Source organism: Schistocerca cancellata, chromosome 2, assembly GCF_023864275.1.
Source record: "Schistocerca cancellata isolate TAMUIC-IGC-003103 chromosome 2, iqSchCanc2.1, whole genome shotgun sequence".
In the NCBI taxonomy this organism is placed as follows: Eukaryota; Metazoa; Arthropoda; class Insecta; order Orthoptera; family Acrididae; genus Schistocerca; species Schistocerca cancellata.
Window position 1 is genome coordinate 1,151,973,375 of NC_064627.1, and position 20,624 is coordinate 1,151,993,998.

General features: G+C 44.0%; 1 protein-coding gene across 1 annotated transcript in view; it reads left to right on the forward strand.

Annotated features, from left to right (window-relative positions):
- LOC126163195 (cytochrome P450 9e2-like) overlaps positions 1 to 20,624 on the forward strand; it is a 57,903-nt gene that overhangs the window by 26,005 nt on the left and 11,274 nt on the right. Inside the window, exons 3-6 of the mRNA XM_049920148.1 lie at positions 4,423 to 4,631; positions 4,728 to 4,920; positions 13,921 to 14,142; positions 18,011 to 18,274. Coding sequence (XP_049776105.1) covers positions 4,423 to 4,631; positions 4,728 to 4,920; positions 13,921 to 14,142; positions 18,011 to 18,274 — 888 coding nt within the window. The remainder of the gene's footprint in view (positions 1 to 4,422; positions 4,632 to 4,727; positions 4,921 to 13,920; positions 14,143 to 18,010; positions 18,275 to 20,624) is intronic.

A 20,624-nucleotide genomic window follows, 5' to 3' on the forward strand; every position in this document is an offset into this window, starting at 1 on the left:
AGAAAGTTCAAAGAAGTGCAGTACGTTTTATATGATCGAGAAACAGGGGACAGAGTCTCACGGACAATATATACGGGATTTATGGTGGAAATCGTTAAAACAAAAGCATTTTTCGTTGCAGCGGGACCTTCTCATGAAATTTCAATCACCAGCTTTCTCTGTCAATACGAAAATATTTTGTTGACGCTGACGCAACAGAATTAAAGGATCACTTCCGAAAATTTCAAAATTGTCTTCCATTGGACGTATAAGTTTGAAATTTGGCTCAAAGTTGCCTTAAACCTCCCACTGTAATGGGACAGGGGCTCGGCGATCCTTCAAACAGCACATACGAAAAAAAAAAAAAAAACGACACAGCCCAGAAGTTCATGGAACTGTAACATGGGTCTGTGATGTCACATCGGCACCAAATTTCACCACAGTTCCACTGAATGGCGTCCTGGACGTCTCACACGATGGTAAAGGATTCACACCCCCTGTATCGTCCTCCTGCTGCCCTTCACACTGCGAGTAGTCGTTTTCAACAGCGGAATGTCTGGGAATCAACACCCCAAGGGAAAGGGTGGTTTCAGTGATGCACTTTGTGGCAACACCTGAGGCCTTTTAGTGTCGATTCTAAGCAGGCGTCAAAAGAAGGGCTTAAATGTGGGTAAGAGAGGATGTTGGTACATTTTCATAGTGTGATACGTCCACGGTGGTGTTTGGCAGAGTTTTGGTAGAATCAGGTGCCAATGTGACGTCATCAACCGACCTTACAATTCACATGAACTTCCGAACTGTGATCTTTCTCGCATGTGCCGACATCTTGCTGTTTGAAGCACCCTCGAGCCCGAAGGTCGCGGGGCACCGAGCTTTCGTCACTGGACTCGCATTCGGGAAGACGAGATTCCAACCCGCTTCCCGTCATCCTGAGTTAGGTTTCCCGTGATTTCCGTAAATCGCTTCAAGGCAAATGCCGGGATGGTTCCTTTGAAAGAGCATGGCCGACTTCCTTTCCCATTCTTCCTTAATCCGATAGGACCGATGACCTGACTGTTTGGTCCCCTCCCAAAAATCAGCCAACAACGAAGCATTCTTACCCTTACAGAGGAACATTGAAGGAAGCTTTGAGCTAAGTTTCAAACTTGTGCCTCGGAACTGGAGACAGTTACTGGATTTTGAAAAAGTGATCCATTGATTTTGTTGCGCAGTGCATTTTCTATCCATCATTACCTGCTCATTGTCCTCTCAAAACTGTAAAGTGCGATGTGACGTCACAAACGGGTATACAACAGACACTTCTCAACCAACTGCGCGAAGTTTAACCGGATATTCGCCGCGGTTTTACTTTCGCATCCGAATGGAAGTGGAACCAAAAGTGTCCCACGGTTTCACTTAACGACTTCAGTAACTCAGCTCATAACTTACGAGGAAGTTAAACTGGCAAACCCCTCAAGAAGGCGTCTAAAGTCCTTTGTTCTGCCTACTGTATAATGGCTTTGTTGGGATTGTCTTTGTAAGTCTACAGATGTTAATATTCTATTTCCTAATCCTGTCTTTTCAAACTGGAAACAGCCAGGAGAGTGGTTCACTGACCCCCTACCCGTACGTACCACATCCGAATGACGGCATCAGTAAGAGATGACTTGACGCCTCGGAGGTAGCTTTGCGTTTTTCTAATTTTGCCCGTAAAATTTTGTATGGTTTTCTCATTTCTCTGAGCTATACCACTCAGCTGATCCTCATAGTAACCAGAAGCAGCTGTCTCTCAACAGCGCTTCAGTAACTCCTCCTGCAAATCCTGCAAGGAGCGAATATTCTGCAACTTTTCATGGCACATAAAATATGCCCTTGGATCCCCTGTCAATTTCAAGCGAGCCATATTCAACAATTGCTCATTATTCTATCTCCAGAATTTCGCGGCCGTGTCTACATTATCCACAAAACATCTTTCCACGATTTACCAGGAAAAAGAGTATCTTCTGTGACGGTACAACTATCTACGGCATACTAGTGCGGGGGCTGTTCTCTTCTCCTCTTGGAACTTTCTAGTTCCCTAACTAGCTAACTAAGTAACTAATTAACTAACTAAATAGTCTGCGCTCACTGGAGCGACTTGACCAAGTAAGTGCTGGATTGCCTCCTGAGCCAATGCCTTCTCGCCTTCAGTACCTGATGGCACCTTCCTCACTTTCTCTTACTACTAGAAACTAGTAAAAATATACGTAAAATGTCACTCACCTCCCAGACGGAACAGGAATCGTATGACTCCACAAGCCCATACATCGTTTACAATCTGCACTTACCTGCATATCTTTGCTGAAGGCAGTCGTTGAAACACTGTCGCTGCTACATCTACCATTGTTGTTCTATGTCACTGTTTGACATCTAATGCAATTTCCAACAGCTCTTCTGATACCAAATGTCGGGGTACGAGGTTCTCTAGTGGATAGGCGAGGGCAAACATAGTGTAGGGCAGAAGTTGATTTACAGTATATCAAAAGTATCCAGACACCCCCAAAAACATACGCTTTTCATATTAGGTGCATTGTGCTCTCACATACTGCCAGGTACTCCACATCAGCGACCTCAGTAGTCGTTAGACATCGTGAGAGAGCGGTATGGGGCGCTCCACGGAACTCACAGACTTCGAACATGGTCGGGTGATTGGGTGTCACTTGTGTTACATGTCTGTACGCGAGATTCCCACACTCCTACACATCCCTAGGTCCACTGTTTCCGATGTGATAGTGAAGAGGAAACATGAAGGGACACGTACAGCACAAAAGCGTGTAGGCCGACTTCGTCTGTTGACTGCAGAGACCGCCGACAGTTGAAGGGGGTCGTTATGTGTAATAATTAGACATCCACGCAGGCCATCACACAGGATCCATTGAAAGTACTACGACAGTTAGGCGGGAGGTGAGAAAACTTGGATTTCATGGTTGAGCGCTGCTCATAAGTCACAAATCACGCCAGTAAACGCCAAACGACGACGCTTGGTGTAAGGAGCGTAAACATTGGACGACTGAACAGTGGGGAAACGTCGTGTGGCGAATCACGGAACACAATGTGGCGATCCGATGGCAGGCTGTGGGTATGCGAATGCCCGGTGACCGTCACCTGTCAGCGTGTGTAGTGCCATCAGTAAAATTCGGAGGCGGTAGTGTCAAGGTGTAGTCGTGTTTTTCATGGTGGAGGCATGCACCCCTTGTTGTTTTGCGTGACACTATTACAGCACAGGCCTACACTGATGTTTTAAGCACCTTCTTGCTTCCCACTGTTGAAGAGCAATTCGCGGATGGCGATTGCATCTCTCAACACGATCGAGCACCTGTTCATAATGTACGGCCTGTGGCGGATTCGTTACACGACAAACATCAAACATTTTACGAACATTCGTGTAACGGACTGGCTTGCACAGAGTCCTGACCTGAATCCTATAAAACACCTTTGGGATGTTTCGGAACGCCACTTGGTGCCAGGCCTCACCGACTGACATCAATACCTCTCCTCAGTGCAGCACTCCGTGTAGAATGGAATGCCATTCCCCAAGAAACTTTCCAGCAGCTGATTGAACGTATGCTTGCGAGAGTGGAAGCTGTCATCAAGGCTAAGGGTGAATGGTTCAAATGGCTCTGAGCACTATGGGACTCAACTACTGTGGTCATAAGTCCCCTAGAACTTAGAACTACTTAAACCTAACTAACCTAAGGACATCACACAACACCCAGCCATCACGAGGCAGAGAAAATCCCTGACCCCGCCGGGAATCGAACCCGGGAACCCGGGCGTGGGAAGGCTAAGGGTGAGCCAACACCATATAGAATTCCAGCATTAGCGATCTAGGGCGGCACGAACTTGTAAGTCATTTTCAGGCAGGTGTCCGGCTACTTTTGATCATATAGTGTATCAGTAATGGTTGGTTCAAATAGCTCTGAGCACTATGGGACTAAACATCTGAGGTCATCAGTCCGCTAGAACTTAGAACTACTTAAACCTAACTAACCTAACCACATCACACACATCCATAGCCGAGGCAGGATTCGAACCTGCGACCGTAGCGGCTACGAGGTTCCAGACTGAAGCGCCTAGAACCGCCGGCCACTCCGGCCGGCGTATCAGTAATGCCTGTGGTCTTCGACTGAGCGGTTATTACGGGGTACGCAAGTTGGTAGTGTGGCGAAATACTGCTCTAGAAGACTACCGTACGGTGGGCTATTACGGCAGCAAACGCTACAGTACATTTAACTGAAAAATTCTTACATACGACTTTTACTCCCTTTCTTCATTTAGCTATAATAATTTTTTGTATTATCTTAACCTACAATTTCATTCCACACTTTCAAAACAGACCTAGAATTCAATCGCAACTCACAGTGTCCATCAAATTAGAGATATTAGGGGTGCACGTTGCTGATTTGGTGTATTATTGTGTTGCAGTTTCTTCTGGAGAAAAACAGGTACTGACACTGGAGATGAAGGACCTTTTCACACGCGTGACCAATGATGTCATTGCGACGACTGCATTTGGAGTAAAGGTGGACTCCTTGGCAGAGCCAAACAACACATTCTACACAATGGGCCGTGAGCTGACAACCATCAAACCAGCAGTCGTAATGGGATACACGTTAGCTCCGAAGCTTATGCGGGTGAGTTATACACCTTGTGCTATTATTATTGTACCTGTGTACAATTATTTGTACCCCTTGTGATTTTATTGATTCATTTATTTTCGCATGCGGCAGTTATTAGGTGCAAAGTTCATTGACGCGAAGATAGTGGAGTTCTTCAGGACCATGGTGACCGGGACTATCAAAACGCGAGAGGAGCAGGGGATCGTGCGCCACGACATGATCCACCTCATGATGCAGGCCCGCCGAGGTGAACTGGCGCCAGAAGAAGGGGAGGCTAACGGCACCACCGACGGCAAAAGACGACGTGAGTAGAGCGTTCCAGCGTCCTCGTCGTCGCCTTCTTACGCAACTTGATTGCCCTTTACGAAACATGCCGCCTCTTTCGAAACTGATTCAAGCGTGGTTGGATCACACAAAGGCTACTTGAAACTAGTGCCAACAGCACACACGTCACTCTGAACCTGAGCATTTGACTAATATTTTTTGAGTGCATTGATTCAGAAAAATGCAATCACTTATTCAAATGTCTCGCAAATCATCGCGCCCATTTCTGTCATAACTGTGTGAAACTAGTTAGCTCATGCACTATGTATAAATGATTTGTTTGTGTGGTTCACTACGTGATGCCGGCCGCGGTGGTCTAGCGGTTCTGGCGCTGCAGTCCGGAACCGCGGGACTGCTACGGTCGCAGGTTCGAATCCTGCCTCGGGCATGTGTGTGTGTGATGTCCTTAGGTTAGTTAGGTTTAAGTGGTTCTAAGTTCTGGGGGACTTATGACCTAAGATGTTGAGTCCCATAGTGCTCAGAGCCATTTGAACCATTTGAACCACTACGTGATTACCAAGTGCCGTAATGACCTCAGTGTGGTAACAGAAATGATCGCACTTCACACTACTCAGATAATTAGTGAAAGATTCTAAACTCAATCTAAGAACTAAACCTGTAGTACTGCACCAGTAAACCACCGATTCTTTAAAGATAATAAATCCCATGTTTAAAACCGCTTCAACGTCTGATTAGACGTATTAGACGTTAAGCATTTAAGCGAGAAAAAGCTTAGAAAATGTTTCAAATCATGTTTAACGTTTGAAACTTCCTGGCAGATTAAAACTGTGTGCACCGACCGAGACTCGAACTCGGGACATTTGCCTTTCGCGGGCAAGTGCTCTACCATCTGAGCTACCGAAGCACGACTCACGCCCTGTCTAACGTTTGTCGGAAGCTCTTAAGTGCTCCCACTGTGAACAGTGGATGAAAATACTGTGTGTAATTTGCTCTTCATTTTAAGCAAAATCAAGTTTTTCACGCACCTCAATGATTATAATGTCATATCTACTGAACTAAGTTCCTTACAATAATATAATTTTGCAATAACATTCATTGGTATGTGTAAATCATGTCTCCATAGTGCCTTGCAAATACAATTAGCTGTAAAGAAGTAATGAACTAAAACGTCATGCCTGATGTTGACTTTTTACTGTGCGCCATTTTAAGCAGAATCTAGTTTTTCAAGCATATGAATGTCTATGACGTCATATCTCCTGAACTACATGTAGTACAGTTAGAAAAACTAAAACATCGTGATGCCGAAGTTGTGCTGCACTCCATTTTAAGTAAACGCTAGTTTCTCACTCATCTGAATGTTCGTGACGTCGTATCTCCTGAACTGTTCGTTGAAACGTGATATAATTTTGCAGGTACATTCAGTAGCATACATCGACACCGTTTACAAAAGGGTGGTGCGAATAGAGATAAAAGTAAAACGTGATATAATTATAACGTCATGCTTGATGCTGAAGGTTTACTTCAATAAAAGAAGAAAATGTAGTAAGCGGTAATGTTTTTCTCTTCATCGCTCCTGGGGGATACAAGCGAGAGAAAGTTTCATAAAGGTTTGAAATTATGTTTAAAGTTCGTTGGAAGACCCTAAGGCTGTTTTTCTCAAGCGTTAGATAGATATAGCCGGCCGGTGTGGTCGTGCGGTTAAAGGCGCTTCAGTCTGGAACCGCGTGACCGCTACGGTCGCAGGTTCGAATCCTGCCTCGGGCATGGATGTGTGTGATGTCCTTAGGTTAGTTAGGTTTAAGTAGTTCTAAGTTCTAGGCGACTGATGACCTCAGAAGTTAAGTCGCATAGTGCTCAGAGCCATTTGAACCATTTTTTTGTTAGATAGATATATCCAGTGTAACTTGTGGCACTGATCTCCGCTGCCTTATAACATGTACACAGTTTCTAACTGTGACATTTCTCTTAAACCATTAACATAAGATTGTATCTCTTAACGAGTAGATTATGACAGAATTTTAAATTTTTACACGAAATGTGGAAATCTGAAACAGAGGCAGTGAACCATGAACCATGAGCTGTGACTCAGGTTAGGTAGTAATACAGGGGCTTCACATAATCGTCACGAATAGTGGAAACGAGTCGTACTTAAATACAGCAGAATGCTAGAACATATCCTGAGTCTCCAACTTTACGACGTACGTGGAACAAAGTAACCTTCTCCATGGAGATAACCATGGATTTCCAGAAGGCTGATCTTAAGGAACTCAGATTGGGCTCTTCGTACATGGTAAGCTTAGTGCAAAAGGAAACCAGATTGGACCGGTGTTTCTTGACTTTTAGTAAACTAACAAACTGTGTTTTTCTTTAATCATCAGTCTTCCGGATGGTTTGATGCGGCCGCCGCGAATTTCTCTCCTGTGCCAACCTCTTCATCTCAGGGTAGCACTTGCAACTTACGTCCTCAATTATTTGCTGGATGCATTCTGATCTCTGTCTTCCTATACAGGCTTTGCCCTCTATAGCTCCCTCTAGCACCATGCAATCATTCCCTAATGTATTAATAGATCTCCTATCATCCTGTACCGCTTCCTTTTCAGAGTTTTTCACATATTCCTTTCGTCTCCGATTCTGCGCAGAACCTCCGCATTTCTTACCTCATCAGTCCATGTAATTTTCAACATTTGTCAGTGGCATCATATCTTAAATCCTTCGATTCTCTTTCTCCCATAGTCCATGTTTCACTACCATACAATGCTATGGTCCAAACGTACATTTTGAGAAATTTCTTCCTCAAATAAAGGCCTATATTTGATAACAGTAGACTTTTTGCCAGTGCTAATTTGCTTCTGATGTCCTCAACGTTCCGTCCGCCATTGGTTGTTTTGCTGTCTACTTCGTGACCTTCGATCCTGATGTTAAGTTTCTCGCTGTTCTCATTTCTGCTACTTCTCATTATTTTCTTCTTTCTTCGATTTACTCTCAATCCATATTCTGTGCTCATTAGACTGTTCAATTCATTTAGGAGATCATGTCATTCTTCTTCACTTTCACTCTGGATAGCAATGTCATCAGCGAATCGTATCATTTATATCCTTTTTAATTACATTCCTGAACCTTTCTTTTATTTCCACCACTGCTTCTTCGATGTACAAACTGAACACGAGGAACGGAAGACTACATCCCTGTTTTATATCTTTTTAATCCGAACACTTCGCCCATTCTTATTATTCCTTCTTGGCTCTTGTACACATTATACATTTCCCGTCTCTCCCTATAAATTACCCCTATTTTTCTCAGAATTTCAAACATCTTGCGCCATTTAGATTATCGAACGCTTTTTCCAGGTCGACAAATCCTATGAAGGTGTCTTGATTTTTCTTCAGTCTTGCTTCCATTATCAATCGCAACGTCATAATTGCCTCTCTGGTGCCTTTACTCTTCCTAAAGCTAAACTGATTAGCTAACACATGCAGAATTTTCTTTTCCATTCTTCTGTTTACTATTCTTGTAAGCAACTTTGATGCATTAGCTGTTAAGCTGATTGTGCGACAATTCTCGCACATTTCAGCTCTTGCAGTCTTCGAAATTGTGTGGATGATATTTTTCCGAAAGTCGGTTTACTGGCTGAAATTTGTTTCAGAACTCAATTAGTATTTCTCCTCACTCATTCCTTGTCACAAACCCATATTTCCCTGTAACATTTTCTTCTGGTCCTACCCCTACAACTGTACTCCAGTCCTCCATGACTATTAGACTTTCATCTCCCTTTACGTACTGTACTACCCTTTCAATATCCTCATCTACTTTCTCTATCTCTTCACCTTCAGCTTGCGACGGCGGCACGTGTACTTGAACTATCATTGTCGGTGTTGGTTTACGTTCGAATCTGAAGAGAACCACCCTCTCACTAACTATTCACAATAACATACTCCCTGCCCTACCTTCCTATTCATAACGAATCCTACTCCTCCTGTCATACCATTTTCTGTTGATGTTGATGTTACCCCACACGCATCTTACCATAACTCCTTGTTTCCTTTCAATTTCATTTCAATGACCCCTACTCTATCTAGATTCAACCTCTGCATTGGTAAATCAATATTTTTTTCATGGTCATCTTCCCCTTGCCAGTCCCCTCACGGAGATCCCAGTGAGGGACTATTCTGGAACCTTTTGCCTTACGATCATGACACATTTTCAATTGTGTTCTTATGGGACATCTAACCAGGTTGATGACTGGATCGACACAACACTTTATCCTGGATAAACAGAATTTCTAAATTCATTGGAAGGCAGTGGCAACAAAACGACTATTCACGTTGGTGTTTAAAGTGTATGAGTTTGGCAATATACCACTTGACTTTCGGAAAATCATCATCTACACAGTTCCGAATGTTACAAAACAGCTCATGCATCCTAGTTGCTGGCAAGAATAATAATCAGAAGAATCGAGAAGGAAATTGAGGATTTGTTAGATGACGACAAGTTTGGCTTTAGAAACGGTAAAGACACGAAAGAGACCGCTCTAGCGCTGCGGTTGATAATGGATGCAGGACTACAGAAGAACAAAGACACGGCGATAGGTTTTGACGTCCTCGAAAAAGCTTTCGACAGTGTCGAATGGTGCGTGATGTTCGAAATTCTAAAATAAGTACCAATAAGCTACACGGAATGACGGGTACTATATAACGTGTAAAACAGCCAAGAGGGAATAATAGGAGTGGAAGACCAAGAACAAAGTGCTCGGATTAAAAAGGGTCTAAGACAGATCTGTGCAATGAGGCAAATAAAAGTTCAAGAGTGGAGCTATAATTCAAGGTGAAGAGTTACCACTGACAAGATTCGCCGATGACAACCTCAGAGACGTGAAGAAGACTTACAGGATCTGCTGAATGAAATGAACTGTCTAATGAGTTCAGAATATAGACGGAGAGTATTTCGACGAAATATGAAAGTAATAATAATCAGCAGAAATGAGAGGAGCGAGAAACCTCTGGAGTGTGATCACGAAGCAGATGAAGTTAAAGAATTCTGCTACCATCATCATCATCATCATCATCATCATTTAAGACTGATTATGCCTTTCAGCGTTCAGTCTGGAGCATAGCCCCCCTTATACAGTTCCTCCATGATCCCCTATTCAGTGCTAACATTGGTGCCTCTTCTGATGTTAAACCTATTACTTCAAAATCATTCTTAACCGAATCCAGGTACCTTCTCCTCGGCCTGCCCCGACTCCTCCTACCCTCTACTGCTGAATCCATGAGTCTCTTGGGTAACCTTGCTTCTCCCATGCGTGTAACATGACCCCACCATCTAAGCCTGTTCGCCCTGACTGCTACATCTATAGAGTTCATTCCCAGTTTTTCTTTGATTTCCTCATTGTGGACACCCTCCTGCCATTGTTCCCATCTACTAGTACCTGCAATCATCCTAGCTACTTTCATATCCGTAACCTCAACCTTGTTGATAAGGTAACCTGAATCCACCCAGCTTTCGCTCCCATACAACAAAGTTGGTCGAAAGATTGAACGGTGCACAGATAACTTAGTCTTGGTACTGACTTCCTTCTTGCAGAAGAGAGTAGATCGTAGCTGAGCGCTCACTGCATTAGCTTTGCTACACCTCGCTTCCAGTTCTTTCACTATGTTGCCATCCTGTGAGAATATGCATCCTAAGTACTTGAAACCGTCCACCTGTTCTAACTTTGTTCCTCCTATTTGGCACTCAATCCGTTTATATTTCTTTCCTACTGACATTACTTTCGTTTTGGCGATCCTAATCTTCATACCATAGTCCTTACATTTCTGATCTAGCTCTGAAATATTACTTTGCAAACTTTCAATCGAATCTGCCATCACAACTAAGTCATCCGCATATGCAAGACTGCTTATTTTGTGTTCACATATCTTAATCTCACCCAGCCAGTCTATTGTTTTCAACATATGATCCATAAATAATATGAACAACAGTGGAGACAGGTTGCAGCCTTGTCTTACCCCTGAAACTACTCTGAACCATGAACTCAATTTACCGTCAACTCTAACTGCTGCCTGACTATCCATGTAAAGACCTTTAATTGCTTGCAAAAGTTTGCCTCCTATTCCATAATCTTGTAGAACAGACAATAACTTCCTCCTAGGAACCCGGTCATATGCCTTTTCTAGATCTATAAAGCATAGATACAATTCCCTGTTCCACTCATAACACTTCTCCATTATTTGCCGTAAGCTAAAGATCTGGTCCTGACAACCTCTAAGAGGCCTAAACCCACACTGATTTTCATCCAATTTGTCCTCAACTAATACTCGCACTTTCCTTTCAACAATACCTGCGAAGATTTTACCCACAACGCTGATTAAAGAGATACCTATGTAGTTGTTACAATCTTTTCTGTTTCCATGTTTAAAGATTGGTGTGATTACTGCTTTTGTCCAGTCTGATGGAACCTGTCCCGACTCCCAGGCCATTGCAATTATCCTGTGTAGCCATTTAAGACCTGACATTCCACTGTATTTGATGAGTTCCGACTTAATTTCATCCACCCCAGCCGCTTTATTGCACTGCAATGTATTGACCATTTTTTCCACTTCCTCAAATGTGATCCTATTTCCATCATCATTCCTATCCCATTCTATCTCGAAATCTGAAACATTACTGACCGCATTTACACCTACATTGAGCAACTCTTCAAAATATTCCCTCCATCTGCCCAAGGCATCCACAGGATTCACCAGCAGTTTTCCTGACCTGTCCAAAATACTTGTCATTTCCTTCTTACCTCCCTTTCGAAGACTGCTAATTACACTCCAGAATGGTTTTCCAGCAGCTTGACCCAAAGTCTCCAACCTGTTTCCAAAGTCTTCCCACGATTTCTTCTTGGATGCTGCAATTATCTGTTTGGCTTTGTTTCTTTCTTCAACATAACTTTCTCTGTCTACCTGGGTTCTGGTATGTAGCCATTTTTGATACGCCTTCTTTTTCCTTTTACAGGCTGCCTTGACTGTATCATTCCACCAAGCTGTTTGCTTCATCCTACTTTTACACACTACTGTTCCAAGACATTCTTTAGCCACTTCTAGTACTGTGTCCCTGTACCTTGTCCATTCCTTTTCCAATGACTGTAATTGACTACATTCAACTAACTGGTACCTTTCTGAGATCGCTGTTATGTACTTGTGCCTGATTTCCTTATCCTGAAGTTTCTCCACTCTTATCCTCCTACATATGGACCTGACCTCCTGCGCGTTCGGCCTCACAATCCCAATTTCACTGCAGATTAAATAATGATCAGTGTCATCAAAGAACCCCGTGAATACACGTGTTTCCCTCACAGCCTTTCTGAATTCCTGATCTGTTATTATATAGTCAATGACAGATCTGGTTCCCCTGCCTTCCCAAGTATACCGGTGAATGTTCTTATGTTTAAAAAAGGAGTTTGTGATTACTAAGTCCATACTGGCACAGAAATCCAAGAGTTGTTTCCCGTTCCTGTTGGCCTCCATATCCTCTCCAAATTTACCTATAACCTTTTCATACCCTTCTGTTCGATTTCCAATCCTGGCGCTAAAATCACCCATGAGCAGAACACTGTCCTTGCCCTTTACTCTAACAACTACATCACTGAGTGCCTCATAAAAACTATCCATCTTATCTTGATCTGTCCCTTCACAATGCGAATATACTGACACGATCCTAATTTTCTTGCTAGACACTGTCAAATCTATCCACATCAGTCGTTCGTTTACATACCTTATTGCAACTACGCTGGGTTCCATTTCTTTCCTGATGTAAAGCCCTACACCCCATTGTGCTATTCCTGCTTTGACTCCTGACAGGTAGACCTTGTATTCTCCCACTTCCTCTTCTTTCTCACCCCTTACCCGAATGTCACTAACAGCTAAAACGTCCAGCCCCATCTTACTTGCAGCCTCTGCCAGCTCTACCTTCTTCCCAGAGTAGCCCCCATTGATATTAATGGCTCCCCATCTCATTACGATTTGTTTGCCAAGTCGTATCTTAGGAGTCCCTGGTTTGTCAGTTAGAGGTGGGACTCCGTCACCTCGAAAGGTCCGAGGCATTTTGCTCTGATTGTTGCCAGCATCATATTTAAAGTGCCAGGGAAGCAGGTTGCTAGCCTTACTTGCCCCAAGTCCCATTGGGTTTTACCCCTAACGGCTGAGGGACTAACCGGTGGATTTGGTAGTCTTTGCCGTATGAGCACAAAGGTGACCACGACTCAGAATATGTCCGAGATGCCCAGCCTTATTCCAAAGTAACTGGTATCCCAACTGTCGGGACCACTTACTTGGCCACTCATACGTTGCCCGTGGTTCATGAACTAGGACATGACTACAGGAACCCACACCATGAACCACAGGCAGCTAAATAACCCACGACGTACAGAGCACGAAGGACATCAAAGGCAAACTAGCACTGCCAAAAATGTCATTTCTGGTCAATAGAAGTCCACTAGTATCCAACATAGGCCTTCATTTGAGGAAGAACGTTCTAAGAATTTAGGTTTGGTGCACAGCACTGTATGGTAGTGAAACATAGACTGTGGGAAAAACTACATTATTGAGAATGGAAAGCTGTACTCCCAGTATCTGCGATGGCTGTACCTTTACCTCATCAAGGAGGACGCGTTCTGCCTCCAGCATTTTGATCGTGTTTATTGAAGGTGAGCCGTAGCTCAATGGTGGATGTGAGTCTGATGTCCCAGCAGTCTACTGAGTGAGCTACGACGTCTGGTACACCAGTACGACGTGGTACACCTTCCTCTGTACTTTCCGATGCACTTCACAATGTGACAGTGTTACTAGCTCCTCGTTCTATATACGTGTTTTCAAAATGCAACGGATCTGAATTTACCACATAGATCTGAGTGAGCAATCACTTGCCAATCTCCAAGTGCGCCTTTCTTTCCTCACACAGCATACTGAAAACAGTAAGCAGAGCCGTTTAAGATGTTCAGTACACAGTATCCTGCGCTCGTCCTTTCTCCTCATTGCAGACCTCACTGATGACGACATCACGGCGCAGGCGATCATATTCTTCTTCGGCGGCTTCGACACCGTGTCGACACTGCTGACGTTCTGCAGCTACCTGCTGGCCACGCACCAGGACGTGCAGCGGCGGCTGCAGAGGGAGGTGGACGAGCTGATGGAGAAGAGCGGAGGGCAGCCCAGCTACGAGCAGGTCCTGGGCTGCCAGTACCTCGACATGGTGCTCTCTGGTGGGTCCCACATCAGTGGAGTTAACGTAGATTACAGCACGAGGTGGCAACTTACTGCTTTTAATTGTAACAGACCAGTAGAAACTTCCGTTTTGTATGATACCGACAACTTGCAGGAACTGGCTTTTTTCTGAACAGCCACTTCACACATAATTCTCTAACTTGATCAAAACAAACCTCGGGAGAAGGAAGGACATAGATTTTATGTGATATTTTTTCATAATTTTTCCGTTATTTGCTCATATTCACCAGCATTTCGGTTGGATGTATGCTAACCTCCAACTCATCTATTAATGTGATTACAATCATAATATTCTTTTCTATCAACTGAGATACGTACGGTTTTTAAATGGTCCAATTTAGTTTTATTAACGCCGTTTGACGGCTCTCGAAAGTACGAGTTCACAGATATAGCGCTTACTATGTTTGCGTTGAAACTACTTTCAAAACAAATTTGAGAAATCCGCTGTAACTGAGAGACAAAGCTGGTGGAATCTGATATTGTAGTGTAAACACCAACAAATAGGGTCTCATGCATGGCTCCTTCGTTGAGTTTGGTCAGATAATTATTTGGATGCATGATTTTGTAGTGGTATGTAATGAAATGATCACATAGCCCCTGAGTCACAGGTAATGTAAGATGTTCACTGCCACGACACTGGAGAAATAGTTAGTTAACGAAGGATATTTTTTGCAAAACATGTGATCTATCCTGGAATGTTGCTCAAGCGTGTGAGACTCATACCAATAGAGTCCTACTTTTTTATTTATTTATTCACTTATTTTCTTAGTCATCAGTCTTCTGACTGGTTTGATGCTGTCCGCCAAGAATTCCTCTCCTGTGCCAACTTCTTTATCTCAGAGTAGCACTTGCAACCTACATCCTCAGTTACTTAGTCGACGTATTCCACTCCCTGTCTCCCTCTGCAGTTTCACTCTAGTGCCATGGAAGTTATTCTCTCATGTCGTAACAGAGTCTACATCTACATCTACATCTACATCTACATCTACATTTATACTCCGCAAGCCACCCACCGGTGTGTGGCGGAGGGCACTTTACGTGCCACTGTCATTGCCTCCCTTTCCTGTTCCAGTCGCGTATGGTTCGCGGGAAGAACGACTGTCTGAAAGCCTCCGTGCACGCTCTAATCTCTCTAATTTTACATTCGTGATCTCCTCGGGAGGTATAAGTAGGGGGAAGCCATATATTCGATACCTCATCCAGAAACGCACCCTGTCGAAACCTGGCGAGCAAGCTACACCGCGATGCAGAGCGCCTCTCTTGCAGTGTCTGCCACATGAGTTTGTTAAACATCTCCGTAATGCTTTCACGGTTACCAAATAACCCTGTGACGAAACGCGCCGCTCTTCTTTGGATCTTCTCTACCTCCTCCGTCAACCCGATCTGGTACGGATCCCACACTGATGAGCAATACTCAAGTATAGGTCAACGAGTGTTTTGTAAGCCACCTCCTTTGTTGATGGACTACATTTTCTAAGGACTCTCCCAATGAATCTCAACCCGGTACCCGCCTTACCAACAATTAATTTTATGTGATCATTCCACTTCAAATCGTTCCGCACGCATACTTCCAGATATTTTACAGAAGTAACTGCTACCAGTGTTTGTTCCGCTATCATATAATCATACAATAAAGGATCCTTCTTTCTATGTATTCGCAATACATTACATTTGTCTATGTTAAGGGTCAGTTGCCACTCCCTGCACCAAGTGCCTATCCGCTGCAGATCTTCCTGCATTTCGCTACAATTTTCTAATGCTGCAACTTCTCTGTATACTACAGCATCATCCCATTAGCATTCGTCTGTAGCTCCGCTTGTCAAATGGTTCGATTCTCTATTTCGGTTTTCCCACCGTCTATGTTTGACTACCATACAATGCTGTACTATAAACGTACACTCTCAGAAATGTTTTCCTCATATTCAGGCCTGTGTTTGATTTTAGTAGACTTCTCCTGGTCGGAATGCCTTTTTTCCAGTGCTAGTGTGCTTTTGTTGTCCTCCTTGCCCCGTCTATCATGGATTATTTTGTTGCCTAGCTTACAGAATTCCTTAATGTAATCTACTTCGTGACCATCAATCCTGATTTTACGTTTTTCGCTGTTCTCATTTTTGCTGCTTCTCATTACTATCGCCTTTCTTCGTTTTAGTCTCAGGCCATATTATGAACTCATTAGATTACACATTCCGTTCAACAGAACTTGTGATTCTTCTTCCATCACTGCGGATAGCAATGTCATCTGCAAATCTTGTCATTGATATCATTTCACCTTAGATTTTAAAACCACTCTTGAACCTATCTTTTATTTCGTCATTGCTCCTTCGATGTATACATTTGAAGGTAGAATTGAAAGACTCAATGCATGCTGTACACCCTTTTTAAATCGGGTTCTTCGTTCTTGGTCTTTCAATCTTATTGTTCCAACTTGGTGTTTGTAAAAATTGCACAGTCCCGTCATTCCCTATAGCTTCAGTTTTGCTTCCATTACCAAACGCAAAGTTAGACCTGCCTCTCTGATGCCTTTGCCTTTAAGCCAAACTGAAAGTCATCTGACAGTTGCTTTATTTTCATTTCCATTCTTTTGTATACTGACCGCATGAGCCGTTAATCTTGTGGTGCGATACTTTTCACAGTTATCTGCTCTCACTTTCTTCGCAATGTAGATATTTTCCCGAAAGTCAGATGGCATGTCACCAGCCTCATAGATTTTACACACCAACTTGAACAGCAGTTTGGTTGCTGCTTCCTCTATCGATTTTATGTTATCTATTTCTATTTATCGTTTGATCTTAAGCCTTAAACGTCATTCGAATTCTGTCTCTGTTACTGCATCCCCTACCTCCTCCACAGCGACACCAATATCTAACATCACGTAATGAGGTGCTCCGCCTGATACAGGCCTTCAGTGTACTGCTCCCACCTATTCACCGTCTCCTTTGCGTTCGAGAGTGAGATACCTATTGCCGTATTGGTATTGCCATCCTTGCTTTCAATGTCACCGAAGGTTGTATAGACTTTCCTGTATCTAAGTCCTACACCGAACATATAAAAAGAAGAGAGTACGAATATTATCGGGTTTGTTCGGCACACGCGCAAGCATAACGTAACTGCTGGAAAATCTGAAATGGCGGACGCTCGAATATGGAACCCAAATATCCCACGAAAGCCTCTTTGAAATATTCTGAGAACCAGTATTAAGTACTGATGAGTTTGGGAACGTTCTACAGGCTCCTACGCACAGTTAAAATTCATGGTGAACCTTCAGCAGTCCTTTATTTTGCACAATGTGCTTCGGTACTAGTTACGGTGAAATGTCCGTTGTCAGGCACAAGCTGGCATGAACTGCCGGAGGCTCTTTTGAGAGCACTGTAATTGCGGTATAACTTTCCAGCCGTCCGTGCCAGCTTGTGCCTGATGATGGTCGTTTGACCGAAACTAGTGGTGACGCGCATTGTACAAAATAAAGGACAGCTGAAGGTTCACCACGAACTGTAGCAAGTGTTCGGCGGTTGAATATCCCCATTTGCTACCATACATACATCATACGTGAAGCTCTCAAGGTATCGTGGGTACAAGATTAATTACGATACGCACAGCAGAAGTGAGGTTGAGATTCTGCCAGTGCTCCATACGCGAACGCTGCAGGGAAAACCTGTAATAGGTGGTGCAACGTAAGCGGCCCCTTCCACGCATCTAACATTGATTTGCAGAAAACTGCTGTAGGTGTAGATCTGTTCCGTTTGTTGTGGCCTTAGAAACAACCTGCACACGACTTACCAGCTGTCTCCAGTTGACTGCTCGCGAGTTCGTATTCGTCGCTGACGCCGCCGCTGCCTGTGTGCACAGAGACGCTCCGCATGTACACGCCCATCCCGGCCCTGGACCGCACGTGCGTGCGCCCCTACAGGCTGCCGGCCGCTGGGAGCTGCCCGGGCCTCGAACTGCGGCCCGGAGACGGCGTCTGGATCCTCGTGCGCGGCATCCACCACGACCCCAAGTACTTCCCAGACCCGGAACGTTTCGACCCGGAACGCTTCAGTCCGGAGAACAAACATCTCATCAAGCCGTTCACCTACTATCCGTTCGGGTCTGGACCTCGCATTTGCATTGGTAAGCATCGCCGTAACGTCTCACATCTCTTAACTCCTCGACAACGGAGCTGCCCAGAAACTAAAGATACAAAACACATAAAATATTTGTGATGCTATACTCTTTCGTGTTAATTTGTCGTATTTAAGAAATTTTTCACTGATTTCTTAAATTTAACGTTTGTGAAAATTGCGACACCAAGAAGGATACATTTTACCACAGATAAGTTACATGGAAATCGACACATGATTGGAATTGTACGAGGGACATTCAGTAAGTAATACTACACATCTTTTCTCGGCCAGTTTCAACTGAAAAAATTCGTAATTTGCTGTGGGATATCGTACAATATTGCGATTTCAGCCCCTATAGCTTCATTAAGTTCCGTTAGGTGGCGGTGCCCTCAGTAGCCTTCAAAATGGCGTCTGTAACCTGTGTTCGTTCCACTCGGGGAGATGTACTGTACTTGAGTTTCTTTAGACGGAAAACCAGACCATCACAGATATTCCTGGGCACTTGCACAATTTCTATGGAGACCTGGCTGTGAATAAAAGCACAGTAAGTCATCGGACGAGGCGTCTGTCGTCAGTGGACTGAGGTCGCGCGAACCCATCCGGTCGCCAGCATGTCGGCCGGCCGCAAACAGGTGTGTCGCTCCTGCAGTGTTGGAACGCGCGGACACCCCCAGTCGAGGTGACCCACGGACCACAGTCAGACATCTCCCTGCTCAAATGAACGTCGCTGTCGGTAATGTTGACACACTCGTCCACCAGATGGGGTACTCAAAGGAAATTGAAGAAACAACTTCAGCATGTTCCTTGGTACATCTCACAAAATTTCATTGGACTGTTCTTCTCACCCACCCTAAAGCGCGGATCTCGCACCTTCCAACTTTCATCCGCTTTGCTCTACGGAGGATGCACTCCGCGTGAAACAGTACGTGAATGACGGGAGGGTTACCGGTGCAGCAGAGCTGCGGCTCCAACGTCAACCAGTAGAGTGGTACAGGCGGACGTTCAGGCAGGCTCTCTCACTAAGGTGACGTAGGACCGTCGCACCCTGAACGGAGAGTGTATTGAAAAACAGTGTTTTGTACCGAAAAGAGTGGGGAATAATATCGTGTATTGGAATCGTGAATAACATCAACCTGATTTCTGAAAAAATTACTTGTACGCTCCTGGTACAACTTTACCTGATCTCTCAGAGATCAATGAGGCGCAAGTCTCTCGCATACTACACTCAGAACCTCTAAAGATCGTGCCAAAAAACCGGCCTGGATGAGAACCTGGGCAATCCGCCTCCACACGGTTTATGAGAGAGCCAGCGAAGAATCGGCAGCGTTTGCTGGGCAGCTGTGAGGGCTAATTAGCTTACAGCTGTATTGTAGACGTGTTCGACGGGCAGCATGTCAGCGATGTGGAGGCTGCGGAAGCAATGGTACCATTCGTTCTTCGTAGAAACATTGCCGATTTTCCAACACAATTGCCTATCGCACTGCTGAAACCAGGCATGTAGAGTTGCCTGAAGGAAGAGCTGCAGATAAGAGTCCAATATCGCTCTGATACAGTAATTGCTATTCCAATGGTCTGTAATATATAGGAAACGAGGTCGTTTTGTGATCCACTATCGTCCCAAACTGCCCTACAATACAGTTTTGTACGTCATGTCCCACAACGATGCAGATTACGATATTGCAACCGACTTTGGTGTGCATGTAAGAAAGTTGGTTTCCGGTGGAGGGAGAGGGGGGGGGGTGGCAGTAGTAGTGTACCATACAAGGCTCCAGCCAATAGCGTCATTTAGCTGTGTCTGTCTGTAGTGTGCCCTCTGGGGTTTGGCGTTGATTTTTGTGTTAGTATAGGTATGGTGGATTTACACAGCTATTGTAGTGATAATTATGGATAGCATAAAACATAGTAAATGTTACATTTTTTATCTCTGATGTGTGAAAGATGTCAAAGATGCACATTTAATTTCAGCACAAAACAATGAAACGTCATTAAATCACTATGTTACAGTTCTAATTCTAATTACACGTCTTCCTAAAGGATTAAATTTAAGAGTTTCTATGGGCTTGCAGGAGCTGTCCAAGTTCTTTAATGCAGTCTTTAACTCCACCACATTATCTCCGCGATATTAAACGTGATCTGGAGGTTTGTTGAACACATGCGTATCCGTGTATGAGTCCTTCCTGTACTACTTTAAACTCCTTGAAGCCTTTGTAGAAGTTGTTCTTAGTCGTAGTGTTGTATTCATACTTTTCACTGTTTTGTGTGAAAAGAGAAATATTGGCAATGATGAAAGTCATTCAAGTATAGATGTATTGTGAATTAGTTGGCAAAATACCTTGTTTTTTGAAGAGGTCTCTGCA